The sequence below is a fragment of the Sander lucioperca genome, chromosome 2, assembly GCF_008315115.2.
Source record: "Sander lucioperca isolate FBNREF2018 chromosome 2, SLUC_FBN_1.2, whole genome shotgun sequence".
Taxonomy (NCBI): Eukaryota; Metazoa; Chordata; class Actinopteri; order Perciformes; family Percidae; genus Sander; species Sander lucioperca.
In genome coordinates this window covers 461,682-483,247 of record NC_050174.1, presented here as the reverse complement: position 1 = coordinate 483,247, position 21,566 = coordinate 461,682, and the positions used below count along the sequence as shown (strand labels likewise).

Genomic DNA, 21,566 nt, shown 5'->3' with positions numbered 1-21,566 from the left:
TTAACCTTGTGGGGTCCAGCATTTTGGGCCCCACAAGGCTGTGCAGACCCCACAAGTATACTGTATTCCCCGGTTTTTGGACGCCACGAATATAGTAAAACAAGCACACACACACACACACACACACACACACACACACACACACACACACACACACACACACACACACACACACACACACACACACACACACACACACACACACACACTCTGGAGACTGCAGGCCAGTCTATCCATGCTGCTTAGGAGCTGTAAGCATGAGATTTGTGCGACTTTAAAGTGGATCAGTGTTTTGTAATGAACGGGTTGTTTTGGTCGGAGCCTGCCTTATTATTAGCTCCGGGGGCCTTGCTTTCACTGAGAGGACGGCCCGGGCTGCAGCTCTGCATCGCACCGACAGGCTTCACATCAGCGTCCGTATTTGTGGCAACGCAATCGGACTAAACGCGCTGATCCAGCGGGGGCGGGGGGAAGGTTTGCTGGAACATCTGCGGTCCTCCTCCGCCTCTTTTCCCCAACACTTGTTCCCTTTGCCTCGAAGATGAAGTTAAACACGAGCCGCCGTCAGGTGCAAGCCGCTTCCGATGGAGCCCTGCTCTCTGTCTCGTTCATCGACCAACCCGATGCAGCACTTCCCTATGTTGAGGTAAGAAAGAAATAACATGTTTCCTGCAAAAAAAAAAAATAATTAAAAACTGGTTTTATTTCCGTAATGTCGCTGTGTGTTGTTGCGATGCGCGCGGAGACAGATAAACAGGCTCAAGAGTCAGTGACGGCGTGTTACATAAGGTGGAATAATGCAGCAGAGCCTCATGACTAGTGTCTCGGTGGTGCTGGGACTGCTCGCTCCTTCTGGTAGGATATGCTCTGTTTTTATCACCGTTGCTGTGCATGATAACTGAGGCTGCACGCTTATTTGTTGATGGTTTGTTTCGGAGGATAGTCTGAAGGCTGCGTGGCTTATGTAGAGTATTTAAAAACGATGAATTAATTCGGGATTTGCGCAGTGAAGATGAACCGGAAAGGGCATGTGAATGAGCAATATTAGAGGCGGTGTATCTGTGTAATGTCATCCAGGCCCAGCCTAAGGTCACACTGTGACTGTCTGATGTTTTTATATATAAATGGAGGTGAGACTTAGCCTATAGGGATGCAGATTGTGCAGTCAATGAGAGGCTGATTTTATGAATGGCTGCAAAAAAAAAGAAAAAAAAAACATCATAGTAACCCGTTGTAGTAATCTCCAGGGCATTGCATACAAGTAGGTTACATACAAATATCCTGATATAGGATAACATACTGTTTCTGATTGTCGTCCTAGAGAACCAGACTTGGTTGTGGTTGTAGTGTATATTAGGGCTGCACCTAACGATTGTTTTCATTGTCGATTAATGGATTAGTTGTTTGGTCTATAAAATGGTGAAAAATGATGAAAAATGTGGATCAGTGTTTCCCAAAGCCCAAGATGTCTTGTTTTGTCCACAACTCGAATATATTCAGTTTACTGTCACAGAGGAGTGAAGAAACTAGAACATGTTCACATTTAACAAGCTGGAATCAGAGAATTTAGACTTTTTTTTTCATAAAAAATAACTCAAACCGCTTAATTGATTATTAAAATAGTTATTAATATTATAATAGTTGACAAGTTCTCGTTTATCTTTGCAGCTCTAGTGTATGGTGACCAAAAGTGATGCTTTATAGGGAGGCGGCCAGTTTTTTGTCTTTCTTTCTTCATGTCCTATGGGTCCAGGCTAGAGCTGGGCAATATATCGATATTATAACGATATCGTGATATGAGACTAGATATCGTCTTAGATTTTGGATATCGTAATATTGTAATATGACATAAGTGTTGTCTTTTACTGGTTTTAAAGGCTGCATTACAGTAAAGTGATGTCATTTTCTGAACTTAGCAGACTGTTGTAACTGTTCTATTATTTGCCTTTACCCACTTAGTCATTATATCCACATTACTGATGATTATTTATCAAAAATCTCATTGTGTAAATATTTTGTGAAAGCACCAATAGTCAAAACTACAATATCGTTGCGGTATTTATATCGAGGTATTTGATCAAAAATATCGTGATATTTGATTTTCTCCATATCGTACAGCCCTAGTCCAGGCAGGGACAGGAACAGCAGGAGCATCTGACCTCATTCATAAGAAGTGAGCACCATCTGAGAGTTTAAATATGAATGACTCTTCTGATCAAAGGTTGTCCTTCCCAGTGCAAGAAATCTTTCAAGCGGGAAGATGCTGCTGGAAAGAAACTCGGATGGTGATTTGGCATTTGAGCACATAGACTAAGTATAGATCTGGTCCATGATATGCCAAAGCTTGGACATTACAGAACACAGATTGTGATGTCCTGTGTGCTGTTAGGGCACGAGTAAGAACTAAAGTAAGGCAACAACGCTAGCATGACAGTAGCCTTCCACAGCGGTTATAAATGCCATGTCTGTATACTGCTGTTGATGCATAATCAGTAATAGATGGATGGAAAATTGTCTGACACACAGAGACAGGGGCTACAGTTCCCTTGGAAACCAGTCCAGCTACCTAAATCATCAGAAACATTTTATACATAAATAGTCTATTTACCTATTCCCTCCATTTCATTTAATGATGGTGTATTTGTGCATGTCAGATTTTTACTACTCATTGTTATGAACCAGTAAGGCTTGGGTTGTTATATAAGAACCGTAAACAGGGGAAAGGTATTTTAGGCTTGCAGATGGTTGATGGGATTACAGAAATATCTGCATAGATTTGTATCAGCCTTTTTTAACCCATAGTAGACAAACAATGCGGTCATCCAATAAACTTTTTTTAGAAGTCCCAAGGCTGAGGTGCAAGCTGTGGGGTGATCTGCCCCGAGACTTTGGAACAGGTTCCCCCCTGACATCCGCACTAGGCCTGCACGATTCGGGGAAAAATATGAATCACGATTTTTTTAGCTTAGAATTGATATCACGATTCTCTGCCACGATTCTTTTCTCAGGAAGTGTAATGTTTATTGCACACATGAACCGTGACAAAACAATTTGGCAGTACCAAACATAGATTTTTTTTGGCACCTATAGTACATTGCACATCCCCACAAGCCTGAAAACATAGAGGCTTCAATGAATAAAGAAAATATAGTACGTACCGGCCATTTAAGTACAGTAGGCTACCAAAAATAGTGACATATAACACATTGAACTAAATATGGCCCAGATACAGGCTCTATCTGAACTCCTTGAACATGTCTTTACATAATTAAAACATGTCAATCAACATGCTGCAGCTACAGCTTCAGTCTCTAGAGAAATGGAGTTTGTCAACTGCCAATTTAAGTACAGTATCAAAAACAGAATGATTTCTTAGCACACTCTTTAATTGCTTGCCTTTTATAGAATTAACATTCAACTGGCCATTCAAGTAGGTTACCAAAAATAGAAGTTTAACACACTATGCTGAATATGGCCCTGAACATGGCTGTAAATAGGCTAATTGAAACGTATTTTGTACCTCTTGCCTTGTACGGCTTCATCATATTGTACTTTGTGGTGACGTTTGAGGTGCTGGTAAAGATTTGTGGTGTTACCTTGCGGTGCTGCAACGAGGGCAAAAAATGCCTTGCAAATCACATCAGACTGACCCTCGTCGTCTTGCTTGAATCCAAAATACCACACCACCGAATGCGAGCCTTTTTTCGGAACGAGTTTGGTTTGAGACTGAGTGTTTGGCTGATTCACGTCACTAGTAACTGGGTTTTCATCAATATCCATTTGGTTTATTTCCGAACTACCGCGCTCACTCGACGAGTGTGTGAGAATTCTGTACTATGATTTTAGCTCAGCGTTCAACACGATACAACCACACATCATTGTAAATAAGCTTTTGATGATGAAGGTTCCAGGTGTATTTATCTCTTTCATTCTAAATTTCTCAGAGAACAGGTCTCAATTTGTTAAGCTAAACTCAAAAGTTAAGTCAGACAAGATCATGACAAATGCAGGTTCACCTCAGGGAGGTTTTATCACCCTTTCTTTTTACCATTTATACTGCAGACTACCGTCCACAGCAGGCAAGCTGTCAAGTTGTTAAATTTGCTGATGACACAGCACTCATTGGGTTAATTGAAAATGATGACTAAAGTCATTATCAAAATGAGATAAAAGCTTTTGTTGATTATTGCGACACTCATTTCCTAGAACTCAACGTTAAGAAAACTAAAGAATTAGTAATTGATTACAGGAGAAATAAGATGACAACTGAGGCAGTGGAAATCAAAGGTTCAGTAATAGAAAGAATGAACGCATACACGTATTTGGGCATTGTTTTTAATGATAGGCTAACATGGTCAGATCATGTTGACTTATTGATGAAAAAATGAAGTCCATGTTTATACTGTATGAGGAAGTTGCAGTCCTTTAAGGTGAATACGGATGTGGTGAGAGTGAGTGTGTTTTTATGTCAACATTTTATGAGCACTGTAATTTCCATTTTTATGGATGAAATAAACTTGACTTGACTTGAGTGAAAGACGTGACTAAAAGGCGCTTTGTCATTGGCTGAGGGTGAAGCCCTGTACTTTGTGAGAGCTGTCCTACCAAAATAAAGGCCGGAAATGCCTTTTTTTTTTTTTTTTTTTTTTTATCGAAGTAATTTAAAAATTAAATCGTGAACAGGGTGAATCGAGATCACGATTTTATAACGATTTATCGTGCAGGCCTAATCCGCACTGTTACAGATGTAGCTCTTTTTAAATCTAACCTCAAAACTTATTTATTTAGGCTTTTAATACATAGTAGCACAGTGACATTTTCCTTTCTTCCTCCTGCTTTTATGTATCCTTCTCTGATTTAACTGTATGTTGTGTTTTATTCTGTGCTTTGGATACAACTTGCTGGTTGCTGTAAAGGGCTTGATAAATAAATGTTGATTGATTGATTGATTGATTGATTGATTGATAAACAGTTGATTTTGTAATGGGTTATTATTTTGAAACTTAATGTGTTTTTTCCTTTACAATTTAACTAAAATGCTGCACATTATTGCTGTCTCTGTTGTGTTTTAAATTGTATTTCATGTCATTCTAATACCCTGCTTACGTACATGGTTATTTTAAAAAACGGAGACATTTCCCTTCGTTTGCGCCCTTTGTTTACACACAAATGGAGAATTTGCCTCTGAAAACGATTCTTTCTAAAAACTCCGGCCAGAGTGGAGATTTTGGAAAACTTTGTTTGCTCGTTTGCATGTAAACTGAGACAAACGGAGGTTTGGGCAGCCGAGGAAGTGAGGAAGAGAAGAGAAGAGGAAGTGATTCGTTGCTGTTGTTGCTATTTTCTGGATTCTGATTGGCTAACGTGGGCTTGAGCTTCTCGTTACACTGCCACCTACAGGTTTGGCATGCTCATGATGGCATTTACGGCATATATACACGGGTATGTGTAAACGAACACTTTTCTGAAAACTGACAGCTGTGCACAATGTTATTTTTGAAAACGGAGAGGTTGAAATGTCCGTTTATGAAAATAGCCGGCCACGTGTAAACGTAGCATAGAACTGTATGTATGTCTAATGTACTTTATTTCCCAGCCCTCCTTTCCTTCTCCTAAGTGGCTTTGTTAATGACTTGCCTGTAAAAATAAAGGTGAAATTAAAAAACATTTTTTTTGCAGTACTGGGCGTGTTGCAAACTCTATGGATTTAAAAATAAAATAGAAATACTCCTTCTTTTGTTTGCTTGTCCCTTTAAATTTTTCTCTACATCAGGAGAGAGCAAGGACAGGGGACTTGTGAATGGGCCCAGGGAAGTCACGAGACCGTCCATTGATATCTCTGCAGACAGAGCGAGCAGTGCAGATGAGGAGTAGTCACGGTGTCTGTTCAGGACAATAGTTTAGGCTTTCAGATGCTAATGCAGCTTCCTGTGCTTCTTTGTGTTGTGACAGGTCCCAGCTGACAGATTCTGATATGGACTATGAGAGACCAAACGTTGAAACTATCAAGTGTGTGGTGGTGGGAGACAATGCAGTCGGAAAGACCCGCCTTATCTGTGCCCGGGCCTGCAACGCCACGCTGACTCAGTACCAGTTACTCGCCACACATGTGCCCACAGTCTGGGCAATCGACCAGTATAGAGTATGCCAGGAGGTGAGTACCCAAAGATGTAAAACCGAAGAACTGGAGAGCTTCTTTGAACTAGTCCTAAGAAAATAAGACGGTGTTCTTTGATAGGGGGCATGAACATATCCAGTGAGCATCAAGAAACAATCCAATGCACAGGTCAACGAGTGCCTCGGGTGTGCCGAGTGTGTGATGTTTTTGAGGATTTAAATCTCTTGTGACTTAAACTATATCTATACATGAATACAATACAAAATGTGCCTGTTGTGAATATGTTACATTATGTAAAAACTCTGAACACAAGCCTCTGTCATCTGTTTTTAATTGGTATCATACATTTGTATCATAAATTGTTAACACTGCTTTTCTCCCTGCAGATTTATCTGCATGGACCTACCTTTAACAAATCCTCATTTCCTCTGGTGCCCCTTTCTTAACTTTCTACTGTCACGTCATCGAAGTAACAAGAAGTCCTCCAAACCATACGACATGAGTCGTGTGCTCCTACCCTTTAATACGACCCACAGGAGCATATCATAAATTAGTGCCCCTAACGGTGACAGGAAATACTACCTTAATATCTAAACCAGAGAATGTCGGTCGAGGTTTTTTCAGTAAAATACTGTTGTTTTTCGTCGTCATATCTAAACAGGAGAACTTAACGGTCGTGATTTTGAACGAAACGGTCGCGATTTTAAACACGTCGTTAAGGTTGTGAAACGATCGAAGTTTGGTCGTGTTTAGGCACCAAAACTACTCAGTTAAGTTTAGAAAAAGAAAAAGCCGTTTACTTTTACTTTCAAATGGGACAGGAACCCTGGTCTCCTGGGGGGAAGTCCACCACCCCAACCTGCCTCCTAACCATAGATAGTATATAAACTGGACCAACAGATGCCGTGTCTCTGGACGGAGACCAGTGAAGGATATTAGAAGCACTTTTCCGGTGATGGCTGAGCGTTACTGCGCAGCCTCCAACTGAGCTTGAAGTCGTAGATGTGACGTGAGCAACCTGTCTGAAAGTTGGAAGTCTTCTGGTAGCTGTGCCAAGAGAAATCTCAATCATTCCCAATCTAGCAGAGACGGAGAGCGTAGGTATATGTAAGGAGATAACATAGACACAGGCTAATTATTGCTAACTAAAATGCTAGTTAACATTATTAATTAAACTTAAACAGCTAATGTAAGTCAAAACTGCCTGCGAGCTTCTCCTGTACTATACGGTAATTCCTCTACTATGCGACAGTAAGTCGCGTGGTTATGACACAATCGTTAGCCTATTTTTACAAAAACGTCTACTACGGAGCCATAACGTATATAATATAAAAGCCTTTTATACATTGTCGTGTTTCTTTAGAAATAAACAATGGACAAATAGAGTCTTTAAACTCTTCAGATGTTAAGTTATTTGATGTCAAAAGTGGCGCCAAAATGAATGGCAGTCAATGGAATGCTAATGGGAGGTGATGGCTTGGTATCATCAAAATGGCGCCATAGGAGCTACGCGTTCTGGGGAGAGGCTTACCCCCTTGCTGCTAACGCGCAAATTTGGCTCTCTTAAACTTTGTCACCTTACTTCCTGCTTTGCTCCCGTCATAACTACTATGGCCACTTGAGGGCGCCGCCACTATAAATGTAAATGTGGTTTGTAATTGCTGCTTGTGCAAACAACCTCTGGGAGCGTTTTTCGGGGGAGGACAGTCTCCGTAAATGGAGCGATTGTTAGAAACGGTTTAAATTCTTGTGCGTCTTTAGAACATTGTGAACTGAACCTAGCTTCATTTCACTTTGTTCTCCGAGCTTGTAACTGCTTTCAGAATCAACTCAGAGAGATCAAGCCAGTAGACGATTTGATACAAACCACAAAACAATCATGATCAAATTGTTTTGTTTCATAACCGTGCCTAATTTGCCCATTTAGCTGTAAGCATTCACACTAGTGATTTACAGAAATTAAATATCCCTGAATGTGTCATTGCTTGCTAGGTATTAGAGCGCTCCAGAGATGTGGTGGATGATGTCAGCGTGTCCCTTCGTCTCTGGGATACTTTTGGAGACCATCATAAGGACCGGCGTTTTGCATACGGCAGGTGAGATGTTGTAAAAACGTAGGGCTGCAACTAACGATTATTTTTGTTTTCGATTAATCGATTAGTTGTTTGGTCTATAAAATGTCTGAAATTGATAAAAAATGTAGGATCAGTGTTTCCCAAAGCCCAAGATGACATCTACAGATGTCTTGTTTTGTCCACAACTCAAAGATATATATCAGTTTACGGTCACAGAGGAGAGAGAGAGAATTTTTACTCAAACCAATTAATCGATTATCAAAATAGTTGGCGATTAATTTAATCTTTGACATCTAATCCATTAATTGATTCATTTGCAGCTCTAGTAAAGTTCAATGTTAGTCTTCCAGTATGTGTTCTGGTGCTTCCTGAGTTTATGAAATCTGTCCTGCGCCGTCGCTTCAGGTCTGATGTGGTAGTGCTGTGCTTCTCAATCGCCAACCCCAACTCTCTATACCATGTGAAGACTATGTGGTACCCTGAGATCAAGCACTTCTGCCCCCGCGCTCCTGTCATCTTGGTGGGCTGTCAGCTGGACCTGCGCTATGCAGACCTGGAGGCAGTGAACAGGGCACGGAGGCCTCTAGCTAGGTACTGAGACTTATGTTTTAACCACAGACTGTAAAACATAATGGACAAAGCTTCCTGGTTTGAAAAGTGAAGCAAACGCTGAAGCTCCTTTAAGCTGCATTCTATCTAATTTACAGCAGGGGACGACTCCACTGGCTCCAAGAAGAAGTCTGTTTCTATAGAAGTCTATGAGAAAATGAGCCTACTTCTCACTTGATTTATTACCTCAGTAAACATTTTCATGAGTCATGGTCTCAATCGCTAGTTTCAAGTCTTCTTCAATACAGCATGATGTTCATTTAGTTAATTATGGTCCCATTTATTTTAAAATAGACAATAAAGCAGGGGATGCTTTATGTCCTGCCATTCAGGACAGAGGCTTAGCGATGCTAACCATGCTAATACTGTGGACATTAAAATAGACCTCAACTTCTTTTTGGGTGTTGTCCATGTTTTTATCTTAAACTGTGACCCTCTCACTGTGTGTTTTCACTTCATCAAAGTTAACTGGACTGTTTTGGTCGCCGAAAAATGTCTTGTTCAGCGTTCTGCCGCCCAAGCTAGATAGCTAGCGCTGGCGTTAGCTGGTAATTTAAGGGAATGTTTGCAGATTTTCTGTTCTGCTGTACATGCAGATGAACGGTACCAGTACCCAGAGATCTGTGTTTACCCACCAGTAAATCTCCACTGGATGACTCACTTCAGAAGGGTTGAAAATTGGCAACTTTCTGTCTTTATCGTTTAGCTTAGCGCAGCAGCTTAGCGCAGCACCATTGCAACCATAAACAACACTGGCTTGGCCGCGTCATCCTGCCCATCTCCACTTTTGTTAAAAATTGGCACAAAATTTTCAAGAAACCAAGGTCGCAACGGCCAAATTGCCAAACTCGAGACTTCAAAATGACAGTCCTCAAACCAATGGGTGACGTCACTGCTGCTACGTCCACTATTTTTACAGTCTGTGGTTTACTCTTTTCTATTGCCAGAATAGCTTTTGATATATTTTCTTGTTTTTCAGACCGATTAAATCTAATGAGATTCTTCCTCCAGAGAGAGGCCGGGAGGTGGCCAAAGAGTTGGGGGTGCCATATTATGAAACCAGTGTTGTTGCTCAATTTGGAGTCAAGGACGTCTTTGATAATGCCATCCGAGCTGCGCTGATCTCACGCCGACACCTGCAGTTTTGGAAATCTCACCTCAGAAATGTCCAGCGGCCTCTCCTTCAGGCGCCCTTCCTGCCACCGAAACCTCCCCCACCAATAATCACTGTGCCTCCTCCACCAACCACCACAGAGGAGCATCCAGTCGGTCTCCTGGAGGACCCGCACTGTGCCGACGTCATCCTGGTGCTGCAGGAGCGACAGAAAATCTTTGCACACAAGATATACTTGGCGACATCCTCTTCAAAGTTCTACGACCTCTTTATCATGGACACTCGCAATGAGGAGACTGAAAGGCCGTCTCGGGGCCCTCTCTCCGGCAGGGAGCTGCTGATGCGTGCTGCTAGCTTCGATGTTTGCGAAAGCAGCGACGACGGGGACAGGGCCAACCTGAGGGCCTGCACTAGTGACGGGACTCTGAAAGACTCTGAGGGGGCCCGACGGGGCAGAGTGCTCTCTTCGTGGAGCCGAGCCTTCATCAGCATCCAGGAGGAGGTGGTAGATGACCCTGTCACGTACAGCCCCAGGCCCATCACTGTCGTGCACATGGATCAGTCCATGCAGCTCGGGCCTTTCCGATCGGTGCTTCGCTACCTGTACACAGGTCAGCTGGACGAGAATGAGAAAGAGCTAATGCACATTGCACACATTGCTGAGCTGCTGGAGGTCTTTGACCTGCGCATGATGGTGGCAAACGTGCTTAACAATGAAGCCTTCATGAACCAAGAAATCACCAAAGCCTTCCATGTACGGCGCACGAACCGAGTCAAAGAATGCTTGGCCAAAGGCACGTTTTCTGGTGAGTGGAAATAATGAATTTGTATGTGTTTATGTGTTCTGCCTGAATAGATTGGATAGTAGGTGTAAGTAAGGCAACGCATTCTCATGAACGGGTTTGTATGATATTTTATGAAAACTTAAGCAGAACAACGGTGACCGTTAAGTTTAGCGATCTTTACAGTTAAATTTAGCCAAAAAAAGGTGACTGTGAGCCGGGTACAGAACACCTTGAGTTTATGCTCATTTCATTGGCCGTTGCAATTAAGTGTAGCTGAGGTCACGGTCTTTTTAGCGGATGTTGCAGTTGAGTTATCTAAAAAAAGGTGACTGTCGTGCAGTGATGACAGTTAAGTTTATGCATAAAAACTAGTTAAGATTAAAAAAAAAGATTGTGGTTTCTGTTAAAACACCAGCCTCCTCAAGTAGTCCCAAGACCAGACAAGAACACCCGTTTCCTGGGTGCAATACTTATGTTTTTGGGGGCACCCTGGTAGCTCACCTGGTTGAGTGTGCACCCCATATGCTGAGGCTCAGTCCTTACCGTGGTGACCAAGGTTTGAGTACGACCTGTGGCCCTTTGCTGCATGTCGTCCCCCCCTCTCTCTCTTTCCTGTCTTTAGCTATCATATCAAATAAAGGCAAAAAAGCCCCCAAAAAAGTCTGATGTTTTCCCTTTAACTTCTTCCGGGACACAAACTCCACTCCCCCGCTTGAAAGCCCTGTGTTTTAGGAGCCAAACTTCCACCCTGACCAACTCTGTATGTGGATCTTCGTGCTCTTAAACAGCAGCAGTCAATGTAGTGCATACAGTAATAAATACGTGGAATGCATACGAATTACTGTGTTTTAGTTTTCGTAGCTACATGAATGGTTCAAGAGAACAGCCTGAACAAGATGGCAGATGTTAAAGTCAAATAGACACGGACAAATGTTTCATGTTCAGTCGACATGTGACATACATTTGGCACAAATGGAACCCCATACCTGGTAGTGATACAGCTAGAAGAGTAATGAAAATGTTAAGCTGACAGAGATGTACGAATGGTTCATGAGAACAGCCTGAGTATGTAAGGTGTTATTTGTGTGTCATTTCTGTATTTCAGATGTAGTATTCAAGCTAGATGACGGCACCATCATGGCCCACAAGCCTTTACTCATCTCGAGTTGTGATTGGATGGCAGCTATGTTTGGTGGGCCTTTTGTTGAGAGCTGCACCAAAGAGGTAATACATCAGTGGTTCGTTGGGCTGTGAAATAAGACCAACAGAGCTCAAGTACAAACCAAAGTCAGTAATTCCCGGTGGCATTCTTATTGCCAGTTGATTTATAAAGCAGTAGCATTTAAAATGTAATTACTTTATAGTAACACGAAGGACACTGGTGCAGCAAAGATCATTGCATGTACTGACATGTACTGATAAAGTAGAGCACCGGTGACCTATGTGGTCTGAACAACAGATTATTTAATTAGAGGATTGCTGTGCCGGCTTCCGTGATCCAAACATGCAGTAGTTCTGTGAGCTCAGTTTGTTTTTCTACCTTACCAGAACATGTAAGGAATACTTCTGCAGGAAGTTTGAGATTTTTAAAAAAACAAGTTTTCAAAGCAATTTTTTCAACTATTGTTGTTGCTCCTGCAGCTAAAGCAGAACTGTAAATGTAAAACACAATTTTTTTAAAACTAGATTTTCTTTATTTTGATTTTCATTGCATCATAAACATACAAAAGAGATTAAAGCTGCAAGCAGCGATGGCTGGCTTCCTTTCAGTTGAAAAAAATTCTATATGTTCCTAAAGATGAGAACAATGTACCCACCAAATTTCGTGAACATCAAAGAAACTTTTTTTATATCAACTCTCGCGTGCTTTTTTGTGGGGGCTTTGGAGCCAGCTAGCTACGCCCGGGCCCAACCACTGCAGAATTTTGTGTCAATTTTGTTTTTTTCGAGCATCCCAAGCCCCTCAAAAATGCGATTGCACAGCAGAAAAATAATAATTCTTTCAAAAACACTAGGTTCCATGCACTTTAATGTGCCAGGGACTGTTGGCATTTTCATGCTCGGGCCCTAAAAAGTAGATAGTTTCCTATTAAATGCAAAACACTGCAAAATCCTTTTAGCCCTTAAGTCATGAGTCTGTTTTGTTGTTCCTATGCTTTCCCCCGTTTTATTTTGATCTTTTACATATTCTATTGTTCTTGGCATACCTGTTCTTGATATATATGCTTCCTCTGTTCCTTGTTGCTCATTTGATTGTTTTGGTTTTATCACACAAGTGTCTGCACTTTACCAACCGTTTCATTTGGACTAGATTAGATTAGACTGTATTATCCACCTTAGTAAAAATGTGTCTTTGGCTTCTTCAAAACATTAAAATACAACCATGACACCACAAGTTAGCAAACATTAAACAAACAACAATGTGCAATAAGCAGAAAACAGCAGCAGCAGGTGGAAAGGAGGTAGGTTAAGTGACAGCCTACAAGAGAACACATTTAAAATACTTGGGTCTTCCCTTGTGCAGTCATTTTGCATTCAGTGCATGTATGGCATGGGGAATAAAAGACCTCTTATTTATATTCCGGCTCGCCCTCGGGACCCTGAATCAACGGCCAGACGGAAGCAACTCAAATTCTGCCTGATTTTGTGGTTTCTCACTTTGTTGTAAAGCACTTTGAGCTACACTGTCTACACTGAAAAGTGCTGAATTACTAAGTTCATTATTATTATTTTTATGTTTTGACTGTGCCATGTTCCTGTTTGTTAGGTGCTGTTTCCAAACACAACTCGCAGCTGTATGAGAGCTGTGCTAGAATATCTCTACACGGGGCGGTTTTGTTCTCGGTCTGATCTGGATGCAATGGAGCTTATTGTCCTTGCCAATCGTCTGTGCCTCCCCCATCTGGTTGCACTTACAGGTACTATTTTGGTATAGTTATTACCCTGTAAACCACAGGATTGTATTACACAAAGCCATTGTGCTAATACATACAGTGACTAGCTTTTATGTTTCTTTTCAGAGCTCTACACAGTAACAGTGTTGACGGAGACAGCGATGATGGGGGCCGACATTGATGGAGACGTGCTGGTGTACTTGGATATGGCTCAGGTTGTATGAGATGTCAATCATCAGTAAAAAGAGACAGCACTTAAAGCTCTTATATAATGCTTTGGCAAAGTGGAGTTTTATTATTGAGGGCATTTCTCAGGCAGTGCTGCTGAAATAATCTTTACTCCTCCAAGGTGGAGCCAAAGGAACTCTGTTTTTCAGAGTGCAAGTCAGCTTTTTGGTATAACTAATGGCGCCTGGATCTTTGGGGCAGTTGGCATTTAGGATGTACCGTCGGAGTCAGGCTCAGCACTTTAGCTCATCTCATAACTCAGCTGTATTTCAGCCTCAGCATTAGCTCTTCAGTGTCATATGCAAGGCTGGATTCCCAACTAGACAAAGTTGCTCGGAAACAATCGTTCATTTCTTCTGTAATATGCACCACTAAAGCACAAAAATAAGATATAAAATGAAATGGAAGGGGTCTAGTTTCTCTTTCTAATCTTGGTTTTATCGAGGGGCCATGTGTGTATCTTTCAGATGCCATGCTAATGCCAGCATGCTAAAAATAGCATGCTTATGTTAGTATGAAGCTCTTGAGTGCAGCTGATGAGCAACACCTTAACCCTTTGTGGACTTTTTAATTTTTTAATTTAGTTGTTAATGGTGATTTGTATGTTGACAGTTCCACGGCGCCCAACAGCTCACTGGCTGGTGTCTTCACCACATCTGCACCAACTACAACAGTGTCTGCCGCAAGTTTACCAGAGAGATGAAGGCCAAATCTACAGGTAACATACACGTGATCTGGTTTAATGCCCTTTCATTTGTACTAAATACTAACCTGACCTACAGTATGGATACAAACTTGAGTGTCTTGTTTGGCCATTTTGAACATCGTGAGATAACATGTTTAATAGGCTTTAGTGGAGAATTTTGGTATTTTCAATTTAGACACTATTTTCCCATGCATTTGTATCTAAGTGACGAATGTGAAACAAAAATCTTTGAAATTGGTCCAGTATTTAGGGAGAACACTGTAACCGGCATCTGCGAACCAGGCTGCAATGTAACCCTATAGGGCAAATGTTCATGGTCAGTTTGCATCCACTAAAAGTTCTGTTTTTGCCGCTGACAGACTCAGATTATTATTATTAGATAAATGTCTGACAACATTATGGAAAGGATCCCTACAGAGATAGACTTTTTGGTTTTAGAGTAAGATCATTTTTGTTTAACATGAAACAGCCCTGAAATTGCCAGACTCCATTTAAATAATCAGTACTTTTAGCGTGTATAGAGCCAGCATATCATCACATGTAAATGGGTGAATTAAGGGTTAACTTCAACCAAACCAGAGTGGTGATTGTTGGAACAGTGGAAAGATGAACCAAGACGGCTTTTGATAGTTTTATTTTGTTTCTGTCCACTTTGAATGAAGTGTGTTTTAGGATGATAAAAGTACTGATTATTTACATGGAGTCTGGTGAGTTTAGCGATCATGATTTCGGATCCGTTTCATGTTAAACAAAAAGGATCTTACTCTTTAACAAAAAGGTCTATCTCTGTAGGGATCCTTTCCATAATGTTGTCAGACACTTAGAATAATAATATGAGCCTGTCAGTGGTTAAAACAGCACTTTTAGTGGATGGAAACTGAAGGTGCGCAGTTGTCCATTAATGTTACATTCCAGCTTGTTTCGCGGCTGCCGACTGCAGCGATCTTGCTTAATACTGGACCAATTTCAAATATTGCTGTTCCCATCAGTCACTTAGACACAAAAACATGGGAAAATAGTTTAAAAATAGTTACACTTTGGCCAAAGCAAAGATGGCCAATGTAAAACAAAATATGTTAAAGCAGATACAGTAACTACAGTAGGCCTATATAACAGCTTCTTAAGTTTCTTTTTCCTTTCATGAATGTTGTTATTTTTGCTTTAAGACATGATGGGGGTTAAGGCTGTTTATGTAAAATATAGTTTTAACAATTTATACACTATACTGTATAAGATTTCCTCTGTAATGTTTTCTAGCACAATTATTATTGTGAAAAATATGCACATATCACTTCAGATCTGTTTCTTCCTACTTATACAGTACAGTATGTGCAGCATTTTGTCTTATGACCATGTTGAAATGCAAAAACTAATGTAAGGGGAATGGACTATTGAAAATGGACAATTGAAATTCCTACGTAGCCTTTTCAAATCCCTAAGACAGTTTATTCTGATGCAGAGAACCAAGAATACTTTGAGAAACATCGCTGGCCACCTGTGTGGTATCTGAAAGAGGATGACCACTACCAAAGAGCACGCAAAGAGCGCGACAAGGAGGACTACCTGTACCAGAGACGGCAATGTAAACGCAAGTGGCTCTTCTGGAACATTCCTTCCTCCCCTAACTCAAACTCTCCTTCTTCTGGCTCATCCGCTGTCATCTGACCCAGCGGTAAGGCCAGGTCCACACTGATGTACTTCAGTGTGGATGCGAGTTGTTAAAGATACAAAAGAAGGTTAACACTGCTGGCTAGGTACGCCCCAATTATTCAGGCACTCAGTCTCTCGTCCTGTTTGTTTGCCTCTGCACTCAAACAGCACTCCTCCAGGTCTGCAAGGTCAGCTCAATCTGGCGGTTAAAGTAATGAGTTTTGTTCCTTAGATTTTTAGCTTGGTGTACAAGAAAACTCAAACCTCAGTGGTATGAACTTCACTGACAAACGGCACAGTGTAACTGGCGCAAATAACAACTCATATTCCACCGAGTTTTTAAGTTTCAAATTTACAGGACTCTGCTGGCACAGAACTTTCCACCTGTGATCATAATTCTCATCAATTAACCTGAAGTGATTACCAAGTGCTGCTTATCAGCTGCAACAACCAGCAACTCAACACACTCAACTTCTCAGTCTCAGAGATATAACACTTTGCCCTTAAGTGTTTGTACAATCTATCTACCAAACTGTGTGTACAGTATGATCTCATAAACAGGATGTAACAATAGTATGCCCTGCCAGGAATCCATTATTGAAGTCACATTGAACTCTAACCTGCTGATTGTGATCGTGTAAGCATAAAGGAAAATGTTGTCAAGTTCCACTCTTGTTTATCTGTGTACAGTCATTCTATTGTCGATAATTTGTGCACGGCTTGCAACGCTGAAAGTGATGTGAGTCTGGACCAGGGGTTGATGCATAGACTGTAAAAGTGAAGCCAACATATCTGGATCGCCCCCTTGTGGCTGGCTGCAGTACAGGTCATAAGCCCCGCCCCCTCCATGTTAGCGACTGGACATGGGCCAAACTAAAAAAAATCAAAAAACATGTAAAATAATTTTTTGCCAAAGGTTTCTGTCATTTTAGGTAGTTTTATTTTTACCGTTTTCAGCGGTGATCTAGAATGAAAATCTGCAGAATTTAACCATCTCTTTTTCTCTACATGAGGTGGACATGTGTTAACATTTTTATTTGTATTTGTTTAAAATCTGCAAGGAATTCTGCGTCAGCAGATTCCGTGTGGCCCTGCTGATCACGCTGATGTTTGTTCAAGTGTTTATGGTTTTTATTAGTTATTTGATGGGTTAAACGTTATGATTGACAGCTGGGATTGACTCGCGATCAGCTGGACCAATCACTACGGTGCAGACTCTAGCTCCCAAATTACAAGATGGCTGTGCCCATATCTGGAATACTTTGGCTTCACTTATACAGCGGGAGGAGGTGGAGACGCATCGTCCATCTTTATACACAGTCTGTGTTCCGTAAACGCTCAGCGTTAACGTATTGTGATCTTGTATTTGATATTTGTGGCGTCTTGTCACCAAAGGGCTTTGGTTTACATGCATTCAGTGTCCACAAGAGACACAAAAGATCCCAAATCAAGGAAAATATCTGTATTTTCTGCAAAAAGCCAGCAAAAACAAACCAGATCGTGAAGATGTGTTGCTTGATGAGGCTTGTTAGCGCACACGTTTCCTGAGTCCCTCAGTTTTACATGGAATGATTCAATCACTTTGATCACCGTCCAGTGCAAAGCAACACATAATGCATCTCAGTTTCGACAGCAGCTTTTCCAGAGCTGAAGCGTCCACATGTTCATCATATACACATCATGCTGATTTGGCCTTTAGAGATTTATTTTAGTGGATCAGAGGATGGCCCCTGACTGTCTCCAGTTGGCTGTGTAAAGACTTGTACATGCAGGAGGCTTCCTCATGCCTGGGTGAAGTCATCAATACTCTTCTATACACCTTAAGCACTTTTTGGACTCTTCTCTTCTCTTTTTGGACACACAAGAACCTCCAGTAGCAGCATCCTGGTGAGCGGCACTAAAGACAGTATGGTGTCATCATGACACGCTGCTGCAAATTTAAGAAAAAAAACTGTGGAGAATACAAGACCATGATATTTTAAATGTTTCAAAAAAAGGTTGTGAAGAGGTTTAGATCGGATCATTTTTTTGTTGATTTGTTTTGCACAGCTCACAGTAAATGTTCAAGAATGTCATCTACCGTTGATTGTAGTATGCACTGCAGCATTATTTGGATTTGTAAGCATGGTGCTCAGTGTAGATGGGTAGTATTGTCAATTGTACAAAATGTCAGACAAACTACAAGTAACTGGCATCACTTTAATGTGCTGTTTTACCTAATGTTGTGCACTGCAGGCAGTGAGCAGAATTGAAGTATTACTGAGTAATACATGAACTGAATATACACTTGACTTGCATTTAGTTTCTGTGCAGCTATACAAACTGTTGTTGAAAAAAAAAAAAAAAAAAACTCAAACGCTCATTGTGCTGACCTCCAGTTACAGCTATTATATATTGTAGTTTTCAAGCAAATTACAGGCAGTTCAAACTAACTTTTATAGTTTTGGCTAATAGTAAAAAAGGATTACAGTGCAAAGTAAAGTAGGCAAATATTTATATAAATAACATTATAAAGACTTGTGGTACACCAAGGCATTCTCATGAACGGGTTCATATGATAGCGTTCGAAAACCTATGCACAACAATTCGTATGATATTATCATTACAGGGACTTCGGTAACATGACAGTTGAGTTTAGCGGTCTTTACAGGTAAATTTAGCCGAGAAAAGGTGACTGTGAGCCGGGTACAGAGCACCGTGACATCCCGGTCTTTCAAGCGGCCGTTGCAGTTTAGTTTAACCGATAAAAGGTGACCGAAATGTGGCAATGGCAGTTACGTTTAGACACCAAAACAACTTGTTAAGATTAGAAAAAAGATGGGTTATAGTGGTCCACTTAAGTAGTACTCCCGGGACACAAACACCCATTTCCTGGGCGAAAGTGTTGTGTTTTCCCCTTAACTTCTTCCGGGACACGATCTCCGCTCCCCTGCTTGAAAGCCGTGTGTTTTATGTTCTGCCCATCCACCCCGAATTCCTCCCAATGCGGTTATTCGAGCTCTATACATCGGCAGTCATCGTGGTGCATACAGTAATAAATACGTGGAATACATACGTAAGAATGGTTCATGAGAACAGCCTGGGTGCAGCCATATAAAACATGCCATTGTTAGCAAAAAAGTAATTACTGATGGCAGCATATGTTAAACAAAGGCTAGCTTTAATCCTAAAACATATATTTAGAGCCCAACAAACAGTTTAGACGGTTAAGTGGTATGAATCAATTCAATGAAAAAATTAATTTCTTGCTTGTATTAACTCCTGATCGAATACCTAGAGTGCATGAACAGGGCCCGCCGAAATAGATAAAGTTTATTAATTGTCATTTAAAGTGTAAGATATAGCTATAGAGTAGTGGTGCTGGTGCTCTAAGCAGTAGCTTCAAATTGTTGTCAATTACATTAACTTGTGTCTATCGCTGAGTAAACTCATTTTAAATATCTTAATCGATCAAATCTTTTGGCACACATGGTTAGACATCAGGCCGATAGAAGGATGAGATTCTTTTAGAGCCAGCTTTATCCTAATTCTGAATGTTTTAATATATTAGACCATCTGTCTTATAAATAATAATGTCCAGTTTTCACACAAAATATAGTTTAATATAATCGTTTAACAGCAGGAGGGTCTATAGTGTTATCATTTGCCTTAGTGGTGTGAGTGCATTGCATTTTTTCAATGAGTCTTCTGCTGATATTTTGCATCAACAACACCTCATGCCTTAATGTACAGCGTGGTATCGAAAGTGTAAACTAGTGTTACTGTGGTTACTAGTTTGTTTGCTCTCTGTTCAGTTACCATGGTGCTCTCTAGGTTGTGTGTGTCTCTGTAAATGTACATAATCCATAATTAGTTTGATCGATCGATGAGTGTGCTTTAGTTTGAACACTGCGGAGGGTTTATGTGCTTTTCAAAGCCGTAAACGCAAAACTAATTAAAGACTCTGACCATCAAGGCTGCACTAGACTGACATCACGACAACACATCAGTTTCTGACATTAACCATGAAATGAATGCAGGGATTTAAATCTGTTCCATTATTTTAAAGAAGCTTTATGCTAATGATATCCGATATATTTTGGAGTCTGCATAATTACAAAATGCCGAGACAGGGTGGCTATTGGAAGTTAGCTGTAACTCAAACGTGTAAATAGAAATGTGTGACTTGTAATTTAAACTTGGCATAGCAACATATAGACATATAATGACTAATGTTTTTGTACTATGCATACTGAAATGTCTGACTTTGGAATTACAAACTTGCACTGCTTTGTAGCACCAGATTCTATTAAAATTACATTAGATTGTATAGCAGCACCATTATTAGATATGTAGACAACATCAGGTAAAAAGAATAAATAAAGAATTAGATAATAAATTACAAAGAAGTTGTCACTGGGGCCCTTTTCCATATGTTTGGGTGCTAATTTCACCGCTGCAGAGAAGCACAAACCAAAGGGAGAGCTTTAGCAGCACCAGGAATATATTAAATATGCTGCACAATCACTACTGCATAGTTTAAGAGGCCTTGTTCAGAAATGGTTAAAAAATGAAAAAAAATTAAATAAACCTATATATAAAGAAAAAAACTTGAATGTTTTCTCAGTGTTCAAAGCCTGTATGACATTTTCCTTCGTCGTCAGGTATTTTTGTTCTCAAGAGCTGTTTTTATTGTTTAGCAGCTGTACATCTGAAATTCTGTAGCATGTGTTCTTGAAAATGTGTAAATAATATTTACTAAATAAAAAAAGGAGCAATGGGTGAACTCAAGTCTTTTTTAACAAAACATTTAACATGCATTGTTTACTAGCTAGCTAAAAGTCAGATAGTTAGCCTGCAGCTATTCCTTAAGAAAACGTTTCATTGTTTGCTAGCTAAAACGTTAGTTAGCTTGTAGCTATTACTTTTTTTCCCCCACATTATGTGTAAATTCTCACAAACGGCATGCGACACAATATACAGTTATGCCTGTAGCTATTCCTTAACAAAACATCACATTGTTAAAAACTTTTTAGGTTGTCTGACTTTTGAATCAAAATGTTACTTACTTATTTACTGTTTGAGTCAGCAGAGAAACTCAAATTTCTCCTAAGAAAATGTTAACCGAATTAATGAAGCAATATGGCCAAATAATAGCTGGCAATAATCCGGTGGCATAAAATCTCAGGGCCACCAGGAGTTTGAGCATTGGTGATGTTACAGTCTCGCATTGCCAGATCTTCAGGTCTGGCTAGTCCACACAGCATTCTGGGATGGGAGAAAAACATGCTCTGGTTTATTGGCATTTCTTTAAACCAATCACAATCGTCTTGGGCAGTGCTAAGCGTCGGACAGAGCAACGGTGCCTCTGCAAAATAACCTTGGGAAGGAACTTGTTTTGGCGGAAC

At 40.6% G+C, this 21,566-nt stretch overlaps 1 protein-coding gene and 1 long non-coding RNA gene across 4 annotated transcripts; both read left to right on the top strand.

Moving 5' to 3' along the window:
- Positions 1-207: 207 nt before the first annotated feature.
- LOC116053875 (rho-related BTB domain-containing protein 2) lies at positions 208-20,944 on the top strand. 3 transcript variants are annotated; one of them, XR_004896696.1, is made up of 11 exons: positions 208-646; positions 5,953-6,154; positions 8,111-8,214; positions 8,599-8,784; positions 9,782-10,722; positions 11,807-11,925; positions 13,469-13,619; positions 13,722-13,810; positions 14,436-14,541; positions 15,989-18,829; positions 18,898-20,944. XR_004896696.1 is itself a non-coding variant. In XM_035998909.1 (10 exons), the coding sequence occupies exons 1-10, from the start codon at positions 585-587 to the stop codon at positions 16,192-16,194; spliced, it is 2,166 nt and encodes a 721-aa protein (XP_035854802.1). In that variant the 5' UTR covers positions 208-584; the 3' UTR covers positions 16,195-20,944. The 3 variants fall into 3 exon arrangements, 2 of the variants coding, with proteins under 2 accessions (XP_035854802.1, XP_031160926.1); XM_035998909.1 differs by having other exon boundaries at positions 15,989-20,944; XM_031305066.2 differs by lacking the exon at positions 208-646 and adding an exon at positions 757-855 and having other exon boundaries at positions 15,989-20,944.
- On the top strand, positions 3,000-4,718 carry LOC118494602. Its single transcript, XR_004896705.1, has 3 exons — positions 3,000-3,820; positions 4,063-4,068; positions 4,533-4,718. It is a non-coding gene; the product is annotated as an uncharacterized LOC118494602 (long non-coding RNA).
- Positions 20,945-21,566: the final 622 nt, after the last annotated feature.

Excerpts from the sequence above, each read along its gene's own strand:
- LOC116053875 (XM_035998909.1), top strand. The coding sequence starts at position 585 with ATGGAGCCCTGCTCTCTGTCTCGTTCATCGACCAACCCGATGCAGCAC. Across the intron at positions 13,620-13,721 it reads CCATCTGGTTGCACTTACAG|AGCTCTACACAGTAACAGTG; the intron begins GTACTATTTTGG and ends GTTTCTTTTCAG. Across the intron at positions 13,811-14,435 it reads TGTACTTGGATATGGCTCAG|TTCCACGGCGCCCAACAGCT; the intron begins GTTGTATGAGAT and ends GTATGTTGACAG.